Source organism: Panthera leo, chromosome B2 (genome assembly GCF_018350215.1).
Source record: "Panthera leo isolate Ple1 chromosome B2, P.leo_Ple1_pat1.1, whole genome shotgun sequence".
Lineage (NCBI taxonomy): Eukaryota > Metazoa > Chordata > Mammalia > Carnivora > Felidae > Panthera > Panthera leo.
Genome location: NC_056683.1, coordinates 99,898,807 through 99,913,503, shown reverse-complemented (window position 1 = coordinate 99,913,503; position 14,697 = coordinate 99,898,807). Strand labels below are relative to the sequence as shown.

The following is a 14,697-nucleotide window of genomic DNA, read 5'->3' as shown; positions in this document are numbered from 1 at the left end:
TATAGATGTAGATAATTATTTTCTAGATTTTAAACTCTCCAGAGTCTCCAGCAGTTACTTCTTGTGTGCTTTTGGAGTTACCCTGAGAACCTCTGAACAGCCGGAACGGTGGTAGTCAGCGCTGACCACAGACGCAGCTTGGCCCCCAACCCAAAGGAAATGCCAGGCTCTTAATGCACTTTCTACCTTTGCCCTTTTTTTCTTTTTCTTTTTTTTTTCACCAAGCAAGCCTGCTTTGGTTGTGTTTCCTGTGATGCAGGAGGCCTCAGGCTTAACCAGGCCACCTGCTTATTGTACAAGGCCCTTCTGTAGGGCACTAGGCTGTAAGGTCTGAGGTCAAGGCCCACTGTGCACAGCTGCCTTCCACATCTTGATGCAGCAACAGCCCCTCTGGGCAGGGAATACATGGCCTGATTCTCAGCTGGTCTCGTCTAGTTCTAGGGGAGGTAGACAACCCAGCCCTGCTGTTCACTGTGACCTTGGCCCAAGAAATCTCAGGAAGCACACACTCCTCAAGTTTCCCTGCAGTGCCTTCCAACAGCACAGCTTAAAGTCATGTAAGTTCTTCTGTAGGATAAACAAAATACCACAGGAGGCGACTCAAAGGACTGGCTTTCCTAAAACACTGAGCTCACTTCTCTTCCTTCCCAGAGGCCCCCTTTGGGTATTGAGTGATAGTAAATTCTAGACAGTGCTGAAAAATTAAGGAAAATATCTATGAATAGGAATGTGGAAGGATAAAAAGAGAATACTTGGCAACTAAATGTCAATTTTAAACATTACTTAGCGTTATTTAACAGTTTTTATTGAATTTCTCTTTATTCTATAATTTTTTTTAATAGGAGCGTCTACAAGGTTAAAAATGGATACAATTTATACATTCCAACTTAGGTGACTGTATAGAAGCCAACATTTCAATTTCTCGTTTCTAGAGAAAGAAAGCACTGCGGCAACCAGGATGTAAAATCAAATTACAGGTCCTAAGGCCAACATTTGCAGAAAAGATCTTACTTTTGGTCATTTCCAAAAAAGCATACTGATTGCCCTTGGAGAAGAGGACAGGTTTTTATGAACTTAAGAGTCAGGGACGCCTTAGACGGAATTTAAATCTGTCCTTAATTTGTATCACCATGAAGCCTTGTATTAGAATCACAGAGCCCCATCCTGGACAGCTAAGTTACTATATTGATACATTAAGAGTCCCTTAGTGGAGAAAAACACTTAATGGGTAATTTAAGGAAAGTTTAATGAAAGGACTATTTTCTTTTTTTTTTTTTTTAATTTTTTTAAAAATGTTTATTTAGTTTTGAGACAGAGAGAGACACAGCATGAGCAGGGAAGGGGCAGAGAGAGAGGGAGACACAGAATGTGAAGCAGGCTCTAGGCTCTGAACCGTCAGCCCAGAGCCCGACGCGGGGCTCGAACTCACAAACTGTGAGATCATGACCTGAGCCAAAGTTGGACGCTTAACCGACGGAGCCACCCAGGCACCCCGAAAGGACTATTTTCAAAGTTCTAGGTAAATTTTAAGAAATCCTCAGGGAGCAGAGCATATCCTGGGCCTACAGCAACAGCAGGAAGTTGCCACCATCCCTAAGTCTAAAGAGGCAAGGGAACAGTGGCTATGGCAACCTGAAGAGGGAGGCCGTATGGGTTGCTAGGGCTGCCATGAAGTACCACACGCTTAAGCAAAAGAAATTTATTTCCTCATAGTTCTGGAGTCTGGATGTCCAAGATAAAGGTGTCGGCAAGACTGGTTTCATTACGGGCCTCTTCCTTGGTTTGCAGGTGGCCGTCTTCTTCCTGTGTCTCCACCGGTCTTCCCTCTGTGTGTCCTAATCTCTTCTAAGGACACCAGTCCTATTAGATCAGAGCCCACCCACATGACCCCATTTTACCTTAATCACCTCTCTCAAGGCTCTATCTCCAAATGTAGTCACATTGAGTCAGTGGAGGTTAAGACTTCAACATGTGAGTTTTGGGGGAAACAATGTGGCCTTTAACAGTGGCTGTGTGGAAAAGTTGGCCTGACAGATGCTGTGGACTTTGGTAGAGACCTGGAGAGACAAATGAGAGATATCAAGCACATTGTGCCTCCCAGAAAGTCCACCTCAGTAGCAGGGAATAATTTAGGTGCTCAGTTAACAATGAAGTACCATTCATTGAGTACTTACTTCAAGCCTGGCATTATGATATACCTTTTTCATAACCAATTGTTTTAATCCTCATAACCATCCTTGGAAGTAGGTTTAGTAACCACATATTACAAACAAGGATAATAAGACTTAGAGAGTTTCCATAATGTTTTAAAGTTATGCAAGCAGGAAGTGCAGAAGCCAACAGTAGAACCAAGAGTAGAGCCAAGCTGTCCGTTCCTTCTCAACCCCAACATTATATTGCTTCTGTCTCATATAATAGAAATGAATTCCTGATACAGTCACAGAGAGCTACAAGCTTTCTCGAGATAACCTCATGTGGTCATTGGCTATCAGACATTTTAAAGCAGGAATCATCCAGACCAAAAGGAAAGCCATTCTATTTTTAATGTGCCATCGGTAAAGAAACATATTCTGAACTTGTATTATATACTGTATGTGTTTGACAGTTTGGTGTTCTCGAGGCACTTTCTCGTTCCACAGGAAGATTAGAACTAGGTTGAAGAGATAAGGCAGACATAAATGAGTCATACAGTGAATGAAAGGATGTTATAATGACGTGTTAAGTGTCTAACACCACTGGTCACAGCGGGGCTGAGTCGGGTGAGGTGAGGAGGAGGAAGTCAGCGAGTGGGGAGGAGTCACAGAGCAGGGAGGCTTGGGCTATGCTATTGGGGTGCGGGGGAGTAAAGTAGACAGGGCACATGAAACAAGAGGTAAGGCTGGGTCACGGATGGCATGGAGAGCTTACTGAACAGCTAGGACTTAAATGGCGGAGTGACATTTAGGACAACTGATCTGAGAACGGTGTGGCCGAACCAAATAATTCCTCCTCAAGGACACTCTCCCCGAGTCACCCATTCTTGTATATAATCCCTCTTCCAAACAAGAGCACCTTGTACACATGTACATTACTCTCTGGCTGCAGGGCAAAGCCTGAGCCCCAGAAAGGCCTTCTTATTTGGTCTTCTGAAAAAACAGAAAGTAACTGGTTTTTCTCCCCTTCAAATACTCCTTCAAAGACTTGATATTTAATATCTATCTTTTCAAGGCCCAGGAGGTTCTGCTTCTTGACTTTCATCATAAACCTTTTCCCACCATCTCAGTAATTGTTTTTGTGACTGTTCCTTGGATTTGCTCCAAGTTTCATACAATCCTTCTTAAACGTATAGATCGAAACTGGACATAATACCATAATAATGACCTGGCTAATGCAAGTAAAGCACCAGAACTATATCTCCGTACTTGCACACCACACATCCATTAAAATGCTCCAGAATCATATCGTGTTTGCCTTTCATATTACAGATATATATATATATATATATATATATATATATATAATTTTTTTTTTTTTTGCTGGCTTATATCCAACTTGGTAGTCTACTATATCTCTCAGATTTTTAAAACATAATTATTGTGTAGCCAAAGATACATTTTGATGTGTACCACTATATCCTAATTACGGATATTAAATACTTAAATGCCTACTAATGTTGAAATAGGGAACACTTTAAGAAAATTGTATTTTGGCTTTTAGACTTATATGCTGCTCTCTGCAAAAAGTGCTCATAATTTTTTCAGTCTTAAATGCATATAGTCTCGTGTTTTCTCTTGCTCTGCATCTAGAGAAAGCTTCTCATTAACAGCCACCTCCCATGTCTTTTTCTTGTAGATTGACATATTTGAGGATAGAATCCGAGGCATTGATATCATCAAGTGGATGGAACGCTACCTTAGAGATGTAAGTACATTCCAAAATTCTGAGCTCGTTGGCTGGTGGGAAAGACAATGTGCTTATGGGGCTATTTTATAAAAGGAGCAATTGGCAAACCCACCAAGTCCAAAGCCGAGAAAGTCCCAACAAAGCCTCCCTTGTTGGCAGCCGTGCAAAGACCTGGAAAGGAAGGATGGGGTCACCCTTCTGGACATGCACAGGCAGGAAATAACGGTCAAACCAGACACAGGTGGTTGATAACAATCAGAGCAAACAATTTTTTGACCAGAATAGGAAAGGAGGAAATGAAGGCAGAGAGTGGGGAGGGAGTGACAGAATTCAATTTAATCTGAGGCCACCCCAAGTGTTTTGCAGGATTGGGCTCCAGAGCTTTCCCGGGAGGCTCCCTGTGCAGCAACCGTCCCCCCTCCCCAATCCAGGCGCCCACTCGGAGCCCTGTGATTTGTTTTCCACTGACAGAATCTATACTGACCACTGGGACACTTTGTGCTTTAACAAGATAGAAATTGATTGCTGCCAGTGTGTCCGTGTCGGCTGCTTCAGCTGCTTCTTTTGGAGAGAGCGGTGGGGGAGAGAGTCTCAGCAGGCTGGGGTTTTGTGGCTTTTCCTTTTGTCTGCAGCCTGATGTTTGCTTTGTGTTGAAGGGGCTGCTCCTCCTGGCTGTGCTGACTTGTAAGCGCTAGTGGCACGCAGGGCAGTCAAGAGTGCAGTAACTGACAGCTTACACCCAGCTGCCGGAGGGAGGGGGCTTTTCATTGGTGATGTTCCGGAGCCTTTTTGCCACGATGCACAGTCACTTAGCGATTCCAGCTTTCATTAGACGTTTATTAGTGATGGTTGTGGACAATGGTGGGCAAAACCGCCTCCATTTAGGAGAGCTCCTCACAGAGCTATTTGCTCTGCATTTCAAGGGAGCCGGGAGGGAGACGGAGGGGAGAAGGGGAGACAGGAGCCTGTTGGAGCGGAGGCCAGTGCCTTTCACCCTGGGCAGAGAATGAGCCAGGCCCTCCACTCTGGAGCATGTCACGACGCTTACAGTCCTGCTGGCCAGTTTCCAGCCTGCCTTCCCCAAATGGACCACACTTTACACTTCCATAAACATGCTTTCTCTCTCATTAACAGAAGACAGTGATGATAATTGTAGCAATCAGCCCCAAATACAAACAGGATGTGGAAGGTGCTGAATCACAGCTGGACGAGGATGAGCATGGCTTACATACTAAGTACATTCATCGAATGGTGAGTGGTGGGGGGACCGCAGCACCTCGCCGCCCCTCGGAGAGGGGCCCTTTCTTCTGTGAAGGCCTGTCCTTCACTAGAAACCAACTGAAGGCGGCATGATGATGGGTGAAGAAGCCCAGGCAGCAGCGGGGGGTGTTGGTTCTGGCTCTGTCTTAAGTGACCACATCTCTGGGACTCCGTTCCTGTCAGGAGCAAGGGGAGATTCACATGTGCTCTGGAGCGTCCAAGGCTCTGGAAAACAGTGCTCTGCTGACGTGGTTGTTTACCAACAAATGTGAAGTCCCAAGAGGGCAGGGGACAGGGCTGTGCGGAGAGCGGGCTCCTGCATCTGTGTCCTATTCTGACCCCTGCCTCACCAGAGAGGCAGAGTAGCATAGTGAAAAGGACCCGTGCTGTTGTGTCAGATAGACCCGGTTCAAATTCTGCTTCCTCATGTATAGTTGTGTGACTGCGGGCCAACTGCTTGAGCTTCTCTGTGCCTCCATGTCCCTAATCATAAAATGGGTCACTAACACTTACAGTGTTGTAAAGATCGAATGAAATCGTTCGTGACGAACATATCGATGCTCACATCAAGGGAAGGGACTGTTCTTAGCTCATGATAGATGAGCAACCCTCCATGGCCACACCTAAACTATGGGACCTGGTCAAACTGGAAAAATCTGTAGGAAGTTAGGCGTGCTCAGCATCTGGCAAAACATTCTGACCGAAAATACCACCCAGCTTTGGAATTGGCCGTTTTGTGAGCTAGCAATCTCCCTGCTTTCCAGGATTACAGAGATGCTGTGGAGATGGTCCCTGCTTGACTAGGGCGCTGGACTAGACTTGTGACTTTCAAAATGTCCTGCGGGTCAAAATGTCCCCGATGGACTCTCGCAGGTGCTGGGGGTCAGGGCGGCTCTGGGCCTCCCACCCCAACTTAGCCACAGCTGGTTTGCTTTTCTCAGGCTTGTTTACCAAGGATTTTGAGATTTGAAGAGGCTCGAAATCCACTGGACTAGAACTTGTAAGCTCCATTTCAACGGTAACATTCCACAGGCACCTGGAATGCGCAGAAAGGATCACTGACTAAGACAGGATGATGAGGCAAGACACCGAAGTGGCCCCGACAGAATAAGTAAGCAGCACAAGGCAGGACACAGGCAGGCAAGGGACATGCAGCTTTACCTCAGCGGAAGCTGACTTAAGACTAGGTCTGTCCTGGGATCAGGAGCACAGGAAAAAGGCAGAGTGGGCAGGGGTTCCCCATCTGTCTCCTCTTCTACCAAGTGCCGACCACTTGTGCGAATTCAGAACCAACCCAAGGCAAGGTGGTGAGGTCAGAGAGTAAGGCCAGGGAATCAGGAGCTAAGCCTCCCCCCTGTTCATCCTCTCCCAGTCTGACAGCCCCCCGGGGGTTGGACAGGGCCCAGAAAAGGGTCACGGCTGGCTGCGGGTGCTGCCATCCCTTGGCTGTCTGCTGTATGTCTGGCTGGCCCCAAAGCACTCAATGTCCTGTCTGCATCTCTAGGAACCTGCCAGTCCTGGGAGCTGACAGCTGGTGTGTGGGAAGGGCTCCAGGTCCCTGCCAGTTCCTGAGGAAACCTGTCAAGGTCTGCTGGTGTGTGGCCACGCCAGGCAGTAAAACGCAGCTCAACCTCAGAGTTTGTCTGACTGTGCCCAGCCATGAACCAGATTGTCTCCAAACTCAGTGTCTGGGGACATGGATGTCTTGGGCCCTTCCTTATCACTGAAGGAGTTGAAGAGGCCTGATACAGAAGTGCCTTCCTGCCCAGCTGGCTGACCTCCAGGTCCCCTCCAGGCAGCAGAAACCTCTAGGACAGAGGGAGTGAAAAGGTACCCAGGAGTAACCGCATTATAGAGCCAGTGACTTCACGAAAAGCCGGTATCTGGAAATACGAGAGAAAACTATAATCCGCTGCTGCTGTCTGGCCCGCCGGCAGGCTGGGTAGCCTAGCAGACAAGCAAAATTTTAGAGACAGGGTCCTGGAAGTCAGAGGTGAAATCCATTTCTTTACTTTTAACTTCGAAACCCTGTGCCCTTCCTTTCACGTGTTTGTCCTGATGATTGGTGCTTCCAGTTGCACTGTACGTGGGTCATTTTAAAATACACTTTTGGTCCTCTGGATTTTAAAAGACAGCGGTTCTGAGAAAACACCGTGTGGGGCATTTGTGTGTGGTGTGTGTGTGTGTGAGTGCGCATGCGTGAGACTGTGTTTGTGGGTTTCTATGGTGACTTCAATAACCAACTGTCACCACTGTCACTTCTCTGTCCTGTTTGTATTCCCCTGCACAATGAAGATTTCTCAGTTTTAAAAATCAATTGGAAGATGAAATACTTGGGGACACATAATTCCTCATCTCCTTGTCATCAGATGACTGACTGAGAGCTTTGTGCTGGTCACAGGATTGGGAAGACTCCCAACTCCGCTCATCTTGAAAATTCTGGTTTTGATACAGTTCTTGGCAGCTGAGTCTTTTGGGGCCACAGCAGTGTCAGAGCAAACTGGAACCGTGTGGGGAACCTACATGTTCTGTGGCAGGCAGAGCTCCTCACGGTTGACCCCCCCCTCCCCAGCCTCATCTCCCATCCCCTCCCTAGCCCATCCTGTGCTCTAGCCACAAAGCATTGTTGGCTGGCCCCAACCCCACTAAAATTCTTTCACACCTCCAAAGGTTTGCTCTTGCTGTTTCGTCTGCTGGGAGTGTCCTTCCCCTCTCCCCCACTTCCTCTGCCTGATCAAATTATTCTTGTCTTCCAGTATCTAAGTGACACGTCCCCTGTAACTCTTCAAATCACTGATGCAGAATGGATGGCCCCCATTTTGGCCTTCCACAGCAATTTGTTTAAACTTTTCACACTGCACCGTGGTTGGCAATTTACCCTTCTTCCTCCGCACCAATCTGCTGACTTTCGGGGGATAGGGATTGTATCCGTAGTGTTCTGGTAAACTGGTTCTCAAAAAAAAAAAAAAAAAAAATCCTGATTTGTAGCATTTCCCCATTTCCATGGTATAAATACTCTCATTAGGGCCCATTTCAAGCTACCAGTGTAAAATCACTGAACAAGGAATTAGGAATGGATGCATACAACTGGCTTTTGTGAGCCAATACGAGCCAGCTCAGCACACCCTGGAGGGTATCCTAATCCTTGAAACCCAAGGTCGAGCACTGAGTGTGATGTTTAACAGGCCTTCAACAAATGATTCGTGTGTATGGCATGCATGTGTCATGGGGGGCACCTGAAAGGCGAAGTGTGTGGCACTCGAAATCAGAATAAAAACGCTGTGTGGGCCTTGCATGATTGTGGGTGCCATTAACTCCTCCTCCTCATTCCTGAAATCAAACTTTCACATTCTTTCTGTTCCAGATGCAGATTGAGTTCATAAAACAAGGAAGCATGAATTTCAGATTCATCCCTGTGCTCTTCCCAAACGCTAAGAAGGTAAACAAAGAAATAAGCACACAAACAAACCTTAACAATTCAAGCTTTGCTTTGTCTGCTATCTGGGATTTTAAGTGGAAAAGCTTGTGAACTCTTTATCAGTCGTTAGAGATAACAGTGTTACCAGAAAGATCCACAGGTCGTAGCACGCTCAGCTCAGCTCAGCTGCATGGATCAGGAAGGTTTTAAGACGTTATCTGATAGACCATCGCTGCCCTAATTGTTCAAACAGCCATTACACACAAAGAAGTAGTTTGTGTTTTAACTCATGAGAGAAAAAGAGGCTGTTCATCTGATACTTCTTATCTCTTGTACATAAAAGTCAAGATATGTACATTTTTTGCTGACTAGCCACAGAAGTCTTTTGGTGCACATAGCTCAGCTCTCAAACCTGTAGATGAAAGGAATTAAATCTACACAGTTGCCAAAGTGAGCTTTGCTGTGGTTCGTATGTGGGTTTTTGCCCCAGAAGAGCATGCCAGCAGGTTAGGGGAGGGAGGACAGAAACCATCTGAAGCCACGTTCCAGGCTTGGCAAAGGGAAGACAGAGGTGTGGTGGATGTCTTGAGAGTTGGAGCACAGCACCCTGAGCCCAGGCCCAGCTGCACCCTGGAGGATCCCTAAATGTCAGGACTGCCTTGAGACTCAGGTGCTGAAGGAGGGGGAGAGTCCAGCTGATACGAATGGGATGCCTCCAGTTACAAAGCTCACACCCTGTGCGATGGTATGCATTTCCATCCCTTGCCCAGGCTCTCAAAGCCCCGCTGCAGCATCTCCTGACTGGTCTCCCTAGCCATCGTCTGCACCGCCGTCAAAGAGGAACATCCAAAATGTAGATCTCCCCTGTCTCGCCCCAGCTTAGAAATCGTGTAGTGGATTCCGACCAACCACGGGATCATATCCACCTTTCTTAGCATGACAGATGAGGCCCCTGAGAAGAGGGCTGTGCCCACATGCTCGGTCTCCTCTCCCGACCGTGTGCACAGTGACTATGCTCGGGTCGTACTGGGCTATTTCAGCATGCCCTCACACCTGCCGTGTTTTTTCATGTTTCTGTGCCTGCGCACTTTCTGTTCCCCCTGCTTACAATGCCCTTCCCTGACTTGTCTGTGTAGTCAACTCTTGCCTATCCTTATATCACCCAATCTGTCTAGCCTCTCCTGACTTCTTGCCCCCTTTGCCAATACTCTTGAGCTCTCTCAGTCGTAGTGCCTTGAGTCAATGTGGTTGGGGGTGGATGCACTGTTGGGAATATGGTGATGGAAAAGGAGACCGACTTTTAGTTGGTTTTATTAATGTTTTTAAAACTTTGTCAGACAGTCCCTTGTGGCCTGTGCTCCCACCTCCTGCCCCCTTGGTACACTATTGCCTAGAAAATAGTTTCTTAACATCTTCATTTACATTCCAACATTAGACTGTGAACTCCTCAAGACAGTAACTGTGTCTTTTCCTTTGGGTGTCATCAACACCTAGCACCATGCCTGACATGTAGCACGTGCTGCTTCTGGGTGTATCTGGCAGTCCCCAAAGGGATCCCATCTCCTCAGAGAAAAGCCTACAAGGCCCCATGGGACACGGGCCCCCCTACTTCCAGACCTCCTCTCCTACTCTATTTCACTCACTCCTCTCTGGCCACACTGGCCTGTTGCTCCTTGAACAGGCCAGGCACGCCCCTGTCACAGGGCCTCTGCACTGTCTGGACCCAGACATCCACAAAGCTCGCCCCTTCTGCTCTTTTAGGTCTTTGCTCATTTTCTCTGTGAGACCTTTCCTATACACTCTGTTTAAAAAAAAATTTTTTTTTTAATGTTTATTTATTTTTGACAGAGAGAGAGACAGGGCATAAGCAGGGGAGGGACAGAGAGGGAGGGAGACACAGAATCTGAAGCAGGCTCCAGGCTGTCAGCACAGAGCCTGATGCGGGGCTTAAACCCACAAACTGTGAGATCGTGCCCTAAGCCGAAGTAGGACGCTCAACCGACTGAGCCACCCAGGTGCCCCTCCTGCAAGCTCTGTTTAAAGCTGCAACCTTTCAGCCCTGCCCCAGCACTCTCTAGTCCCTTTCTCTGTTTCATTTTCCTCCGAGGCATGTATCACCACCAAACACACTATACGTTTTCCTGATTCGTCGTCTGTCTGTCCACGCCACAGCAGACAGAATGTCCACTCCACGAGGGCAGTCAGAAAGCGCACCCTCACGATCCCCGGCTCTCGCTTTGTGCTTTTTGCCTGCTAACAGATCTGCTGGGCTCCTGCTGCTGCAGGCCAGATCTGTGGCTGAAACGAATTAGATTAAGCCCCTAGCCTTGGCATTCTTCTGAAGCCACGAAGGAATTCCCATCACTCTGCGTGACCTCTGTCCTACCCCTTTTATGTGAGGGTGGTGAAAAGCACGTTGAAATGCAAAGGGCAGGTAGCCTGGGAGGCTGACAGAAAACGCCGCGCACATGTGGTTTCCATAATGAGATATTCAGCTTGTACGCGGAGCCAGGAGAGGCTCACATGCTAGCCCTTTCCAAAAGCAAAACAGCACAACTCCCAGGATAGTTCGGCAGGGAACGCCCATGCAGGGAAAGCCGTAGATGTTTGGGAACGGAGCCGGGGATCTGGAATCCAGGTTTTTCTCTAATGGCCTTCACTCCTGTCATTCTCTCTCCCATAGGAGCATGTGCCCACCTGGCTTCAGAACACTCACATCTACAGCTGGCCCAAGAATAAAAAAAACATCCTGCTGCGGCTGCTCAGAGAGGAAGAGTACATAGCCCCTCCCCGGGGGCCTCTGCCCACCCTTCAGGTGGTACCCTTGTGACCCCCACCATCCCCAGAGCCCCAGGGCCATGCTGTGTGTGTGTACTTACAAGCACTCTTCTAGCAGAGGCTGTTCGTTTGCAGGCCCTCTCAGAGGGCTCCCCGCAACCCCAGAAAACCTGTTCTGCAGAGCATTCTTCCTCCAGAGACCTCCTTTCAGACAGAGGCCATGTTGCTCTGCCTTCCCTACTGCTAACACCCACGGCATGTTGCTCCTAACTGTCTGATGTGTCCATTCTGGGCCTCTCACTGCTTAGCGAGTAGATCATATAAATGATGTTGCAATAAATGTGAACGGACCACAAACGCTCTCCCATCGCTTAGGGCTATTTTTATGAGTTAGCCAGATGTTCTTGTGTCCTCAGACCAACCTGATTCGTGTACAGATAATAAAATGTTTACTCTTTTGTAAGACTGTATTTTACTTATCTCAAAGGAGATAGATGTGTATTAATTCCTGATGAGATGGGCAGTTGCTTCCAGTGATGTTAGTAAAGCTGCTTAGATATAATATTAGATACATGTAACAGACTAGTCTGTATTAAAGGATTAGAACCAGATAGTTGAACAATCCCTTTTCACATAATCTTGAAAGCTTTATTGTTGCAGTAGAACTTTTTAACAAAACCACTTGTGCAACCACCGTGATATGTGTATATCTAAGAATATCCTCTATGGTCAGGAGTGGCCGTGGATGTAGAAGTTTGGCTGGAATGGTGGTTTGTGTTCTAGTCTTGCTTCTATCACTAACTAGCCATGTGACCTTAGGCAAGTCCTTTCACTTTTCTGAAACCCCGAGGACTCTGTTATAAACTGACATGGACAGGGGTGCCTGGGTGGCTCAAGCACTTAAGTGTCCCACTTTTAATCTCAGTTCAGGTCTTGATCTCAGGGTCATGAGTGCAAGCCCCTCGTTGGGCTCTGTGCTGGGATGAAGCCTACCCAAAACAAAATCACGTGGACAGATGTACCCTCTAACGGCCCTAAATGGTTGAAGGTCTGGGACCTAAGTTCTAAATACTCTTTTGAGGAATGACTGAGTTGTCATAATTATATCTCCCAGAGGATAAATTTACATTTTCTTAACAAGGACATTTTCTTCTTTTTAAAATCTCTTCTCTTTAAATCTCTCCAGTCCCTCACATGCATAATTTTAGAAACACGTACACTTTGCTCATCTGATTCCAAAAAACACACAAACATACCTGTATATGAAATATGTGTATAATCTACATAAACTATTGAGCAAGGTGGTATTACGTTAATTATGGCCTAAGTAGTAAGCTAATATGAAGGTTCTTGGGGGGGGGGGGAGGGATGCTACTGCTTCCTGTTACCGATCTATCTAATCTCTTAAACAAGGCTCAATTGTGCTGTGAGATAGTTCAACCTTGGTATGTCGCCACAGAGAAAAGACAAATATGTGCCAACTATAAATAAGCAAGTTTGCTAATGAATTGTAAAGAACACTAGTTTCATTTACGTTGTAACCTACAGGTCTTCTGGGTGGTAAGGTGAATGTCTTTGTGTTGAAAAAAAAAAAAAAAAAAAAAAGGGAAAGGATAAAAGCTAGTATCCCTTAAGGAATCATTGTAAGACGAACACAAGCATCTTTAGCTCCGTAGCATTTGAGACCCGGTTGAACTCTCTCTTGTTTAACTCAAAATGCCTAAGAAAACACCCCAAACACAAACTTCAAGTCTTTCTCTCTTTTGAAATCTTTTTTGGAGGTGACACGATCATTAAGGATTCACACCCTTGTAAATAAAATGACATCCGCAATTTCTACCCTCAAATGTGTCTAGTTTGCAAGGTTTAATAATGGGACGTTGTTACCCCTCCTCCCTTCGGAGACCTGTCCTGAGCCCTCAGCCACTGTTCCTACCCGGGGTTATTCCCTGGTGTTCCACATTCATTAAAGTGTTACAGCTGGTAGCACTGGTAGCAAAACAAACAAACAAAAAGTAAACACACACACACATACAACACCTGGCCAAGTGATGAAAGTTGGACCCTTGAAGTTTCTAAGAAATTTGATGGCCACGGATATCAAAGGAATTTTAACAACTATTATAGAGCACTGGCACTAGGATTAACACTTGGTTTATTTAGATGTTATCCCTGTCCTCTGCGTTCATCTGCAGATATTTTGGGGGTGGAAGTGAGGTAGGGCTGACTCAGTAAAAATAACCCTTTAGCCTCAAGGCTTGATTCAGACCAAAACTGATTTTAGCGGTGAGGTGTGCACAATGCAAAGTCAGATTCTTAAGTCTAATATTTAGTGACTCACTTAAAATTTGAAATGTAATTTTTTAATTTCAGTGACCGGCTTCAAAATCTATGCCGAGTTCCTTTGACTTCTGTATTATTTAACGGCATCTCAGTGCATGGCTACAATCTAAGTATTGGACTGGCTACTTCTCAGTTCAGTGCTCAGAAAAATTATTGTTGTTGATACTCTTTTTTTTTTTTTTTTCCCTATTAAAGAAATCACCTACTTAAAGATTGGGTTTTTCTTAGTCATCTCAGCAAGGGAGGAAAGCCCTCGGCTCTGAGCACTCCAGACCTTGTTTCATGATGTTTTGCCAAGAGCATTTTTCTCAACCTCAGCCACTTCATTAGCCACCTCCACCCACTTTGCCAAACACCCCATTGTCACCATCACCTTTGCCAAAGGGATTGCAAAAGTCCTGTGATCATTGGGAAATGATCCAGAAAGAGTTTCTCAAAACACAGGATCTTTCTGTTTCTTCCTAATGAACCAAGAAGAATCAGTGAGACCCACCTCCTAGCAGCAAATGAAAAGAGGAGGAAGGTTAGACTGTGGGAAAATGGCACAAAGAAAAAACGCCTCTCATCCTGAAGAATTAGGCACTACTTTTCAAGATAAGTGGCTCTATATGAGCCCACGAAATAAACTAAAACAAAAACCAGAAAGGAAGAAAGAAAGCACAGAAATAAATGTAATTCTTAAATCATTTATTTCTGGAACCATTTGGAATTTTCCATCTGAAAAGGACCCGGGAAATCCAGCACCTCTGCAGTGTGGTTTCATGCATAGAAAAGTGGGACCCACAGACACCTAAGCTTGTTTAAGTTCGCCCCGCGGCTAGAACCCAGATAGCCTGATTTCTAGTCTGCAGACCTTTGTTTGATAAACCTAGAAGGCTTTCTGGCTTTTGGTTGTAGATTTGTTCAACAAATGACCCAGGGTCTCCTGGAGGTAAACTGAGCCTCGTGAAAGAAGGACGCCTGAGGGAAGATGCATCTCTGTCCTCTGGTGGCTGGAGGATTAAATGATCATGTTG

At 46.2% G+C, this 14,697-nt stretch overlaps 1 protein-coding gene across 2 annotated transcripts in view; it reads left to right on the top strand.

Moving 5' to 3' along the window:
* The window catches only part of TRAF3IP2 (TRAF3 interacting protein 2), a 44,081-nt gene extending 31,901 nt beyond the window's left edge, over positions 1–12,180 (top strand). Inside the window, exons 6-9 of one of the 2 annotated variants that reach the window (XM_042939610.1) lie at positions 3,832–3,900; positions 5,017–5,133; positions 8,507–8,581; positions 11,244–12,180. In XM_042939610.1, coding sequence (XP_042795544.1) covers positions 3,832–3,900; positions 5,017–5,133; positions 8,507–8,581; positions 11,244–11,390 — 408 coding nt within the window. In that variant the 3' untranslated portion in view covers positions 11,391–12,180. The other variant, XM_042939611.1, reaches the window with a different exon arrangement.
* The last annotated feature ends 2,517 nt before the right edge of the window (positions 12,181–14,697 follow it).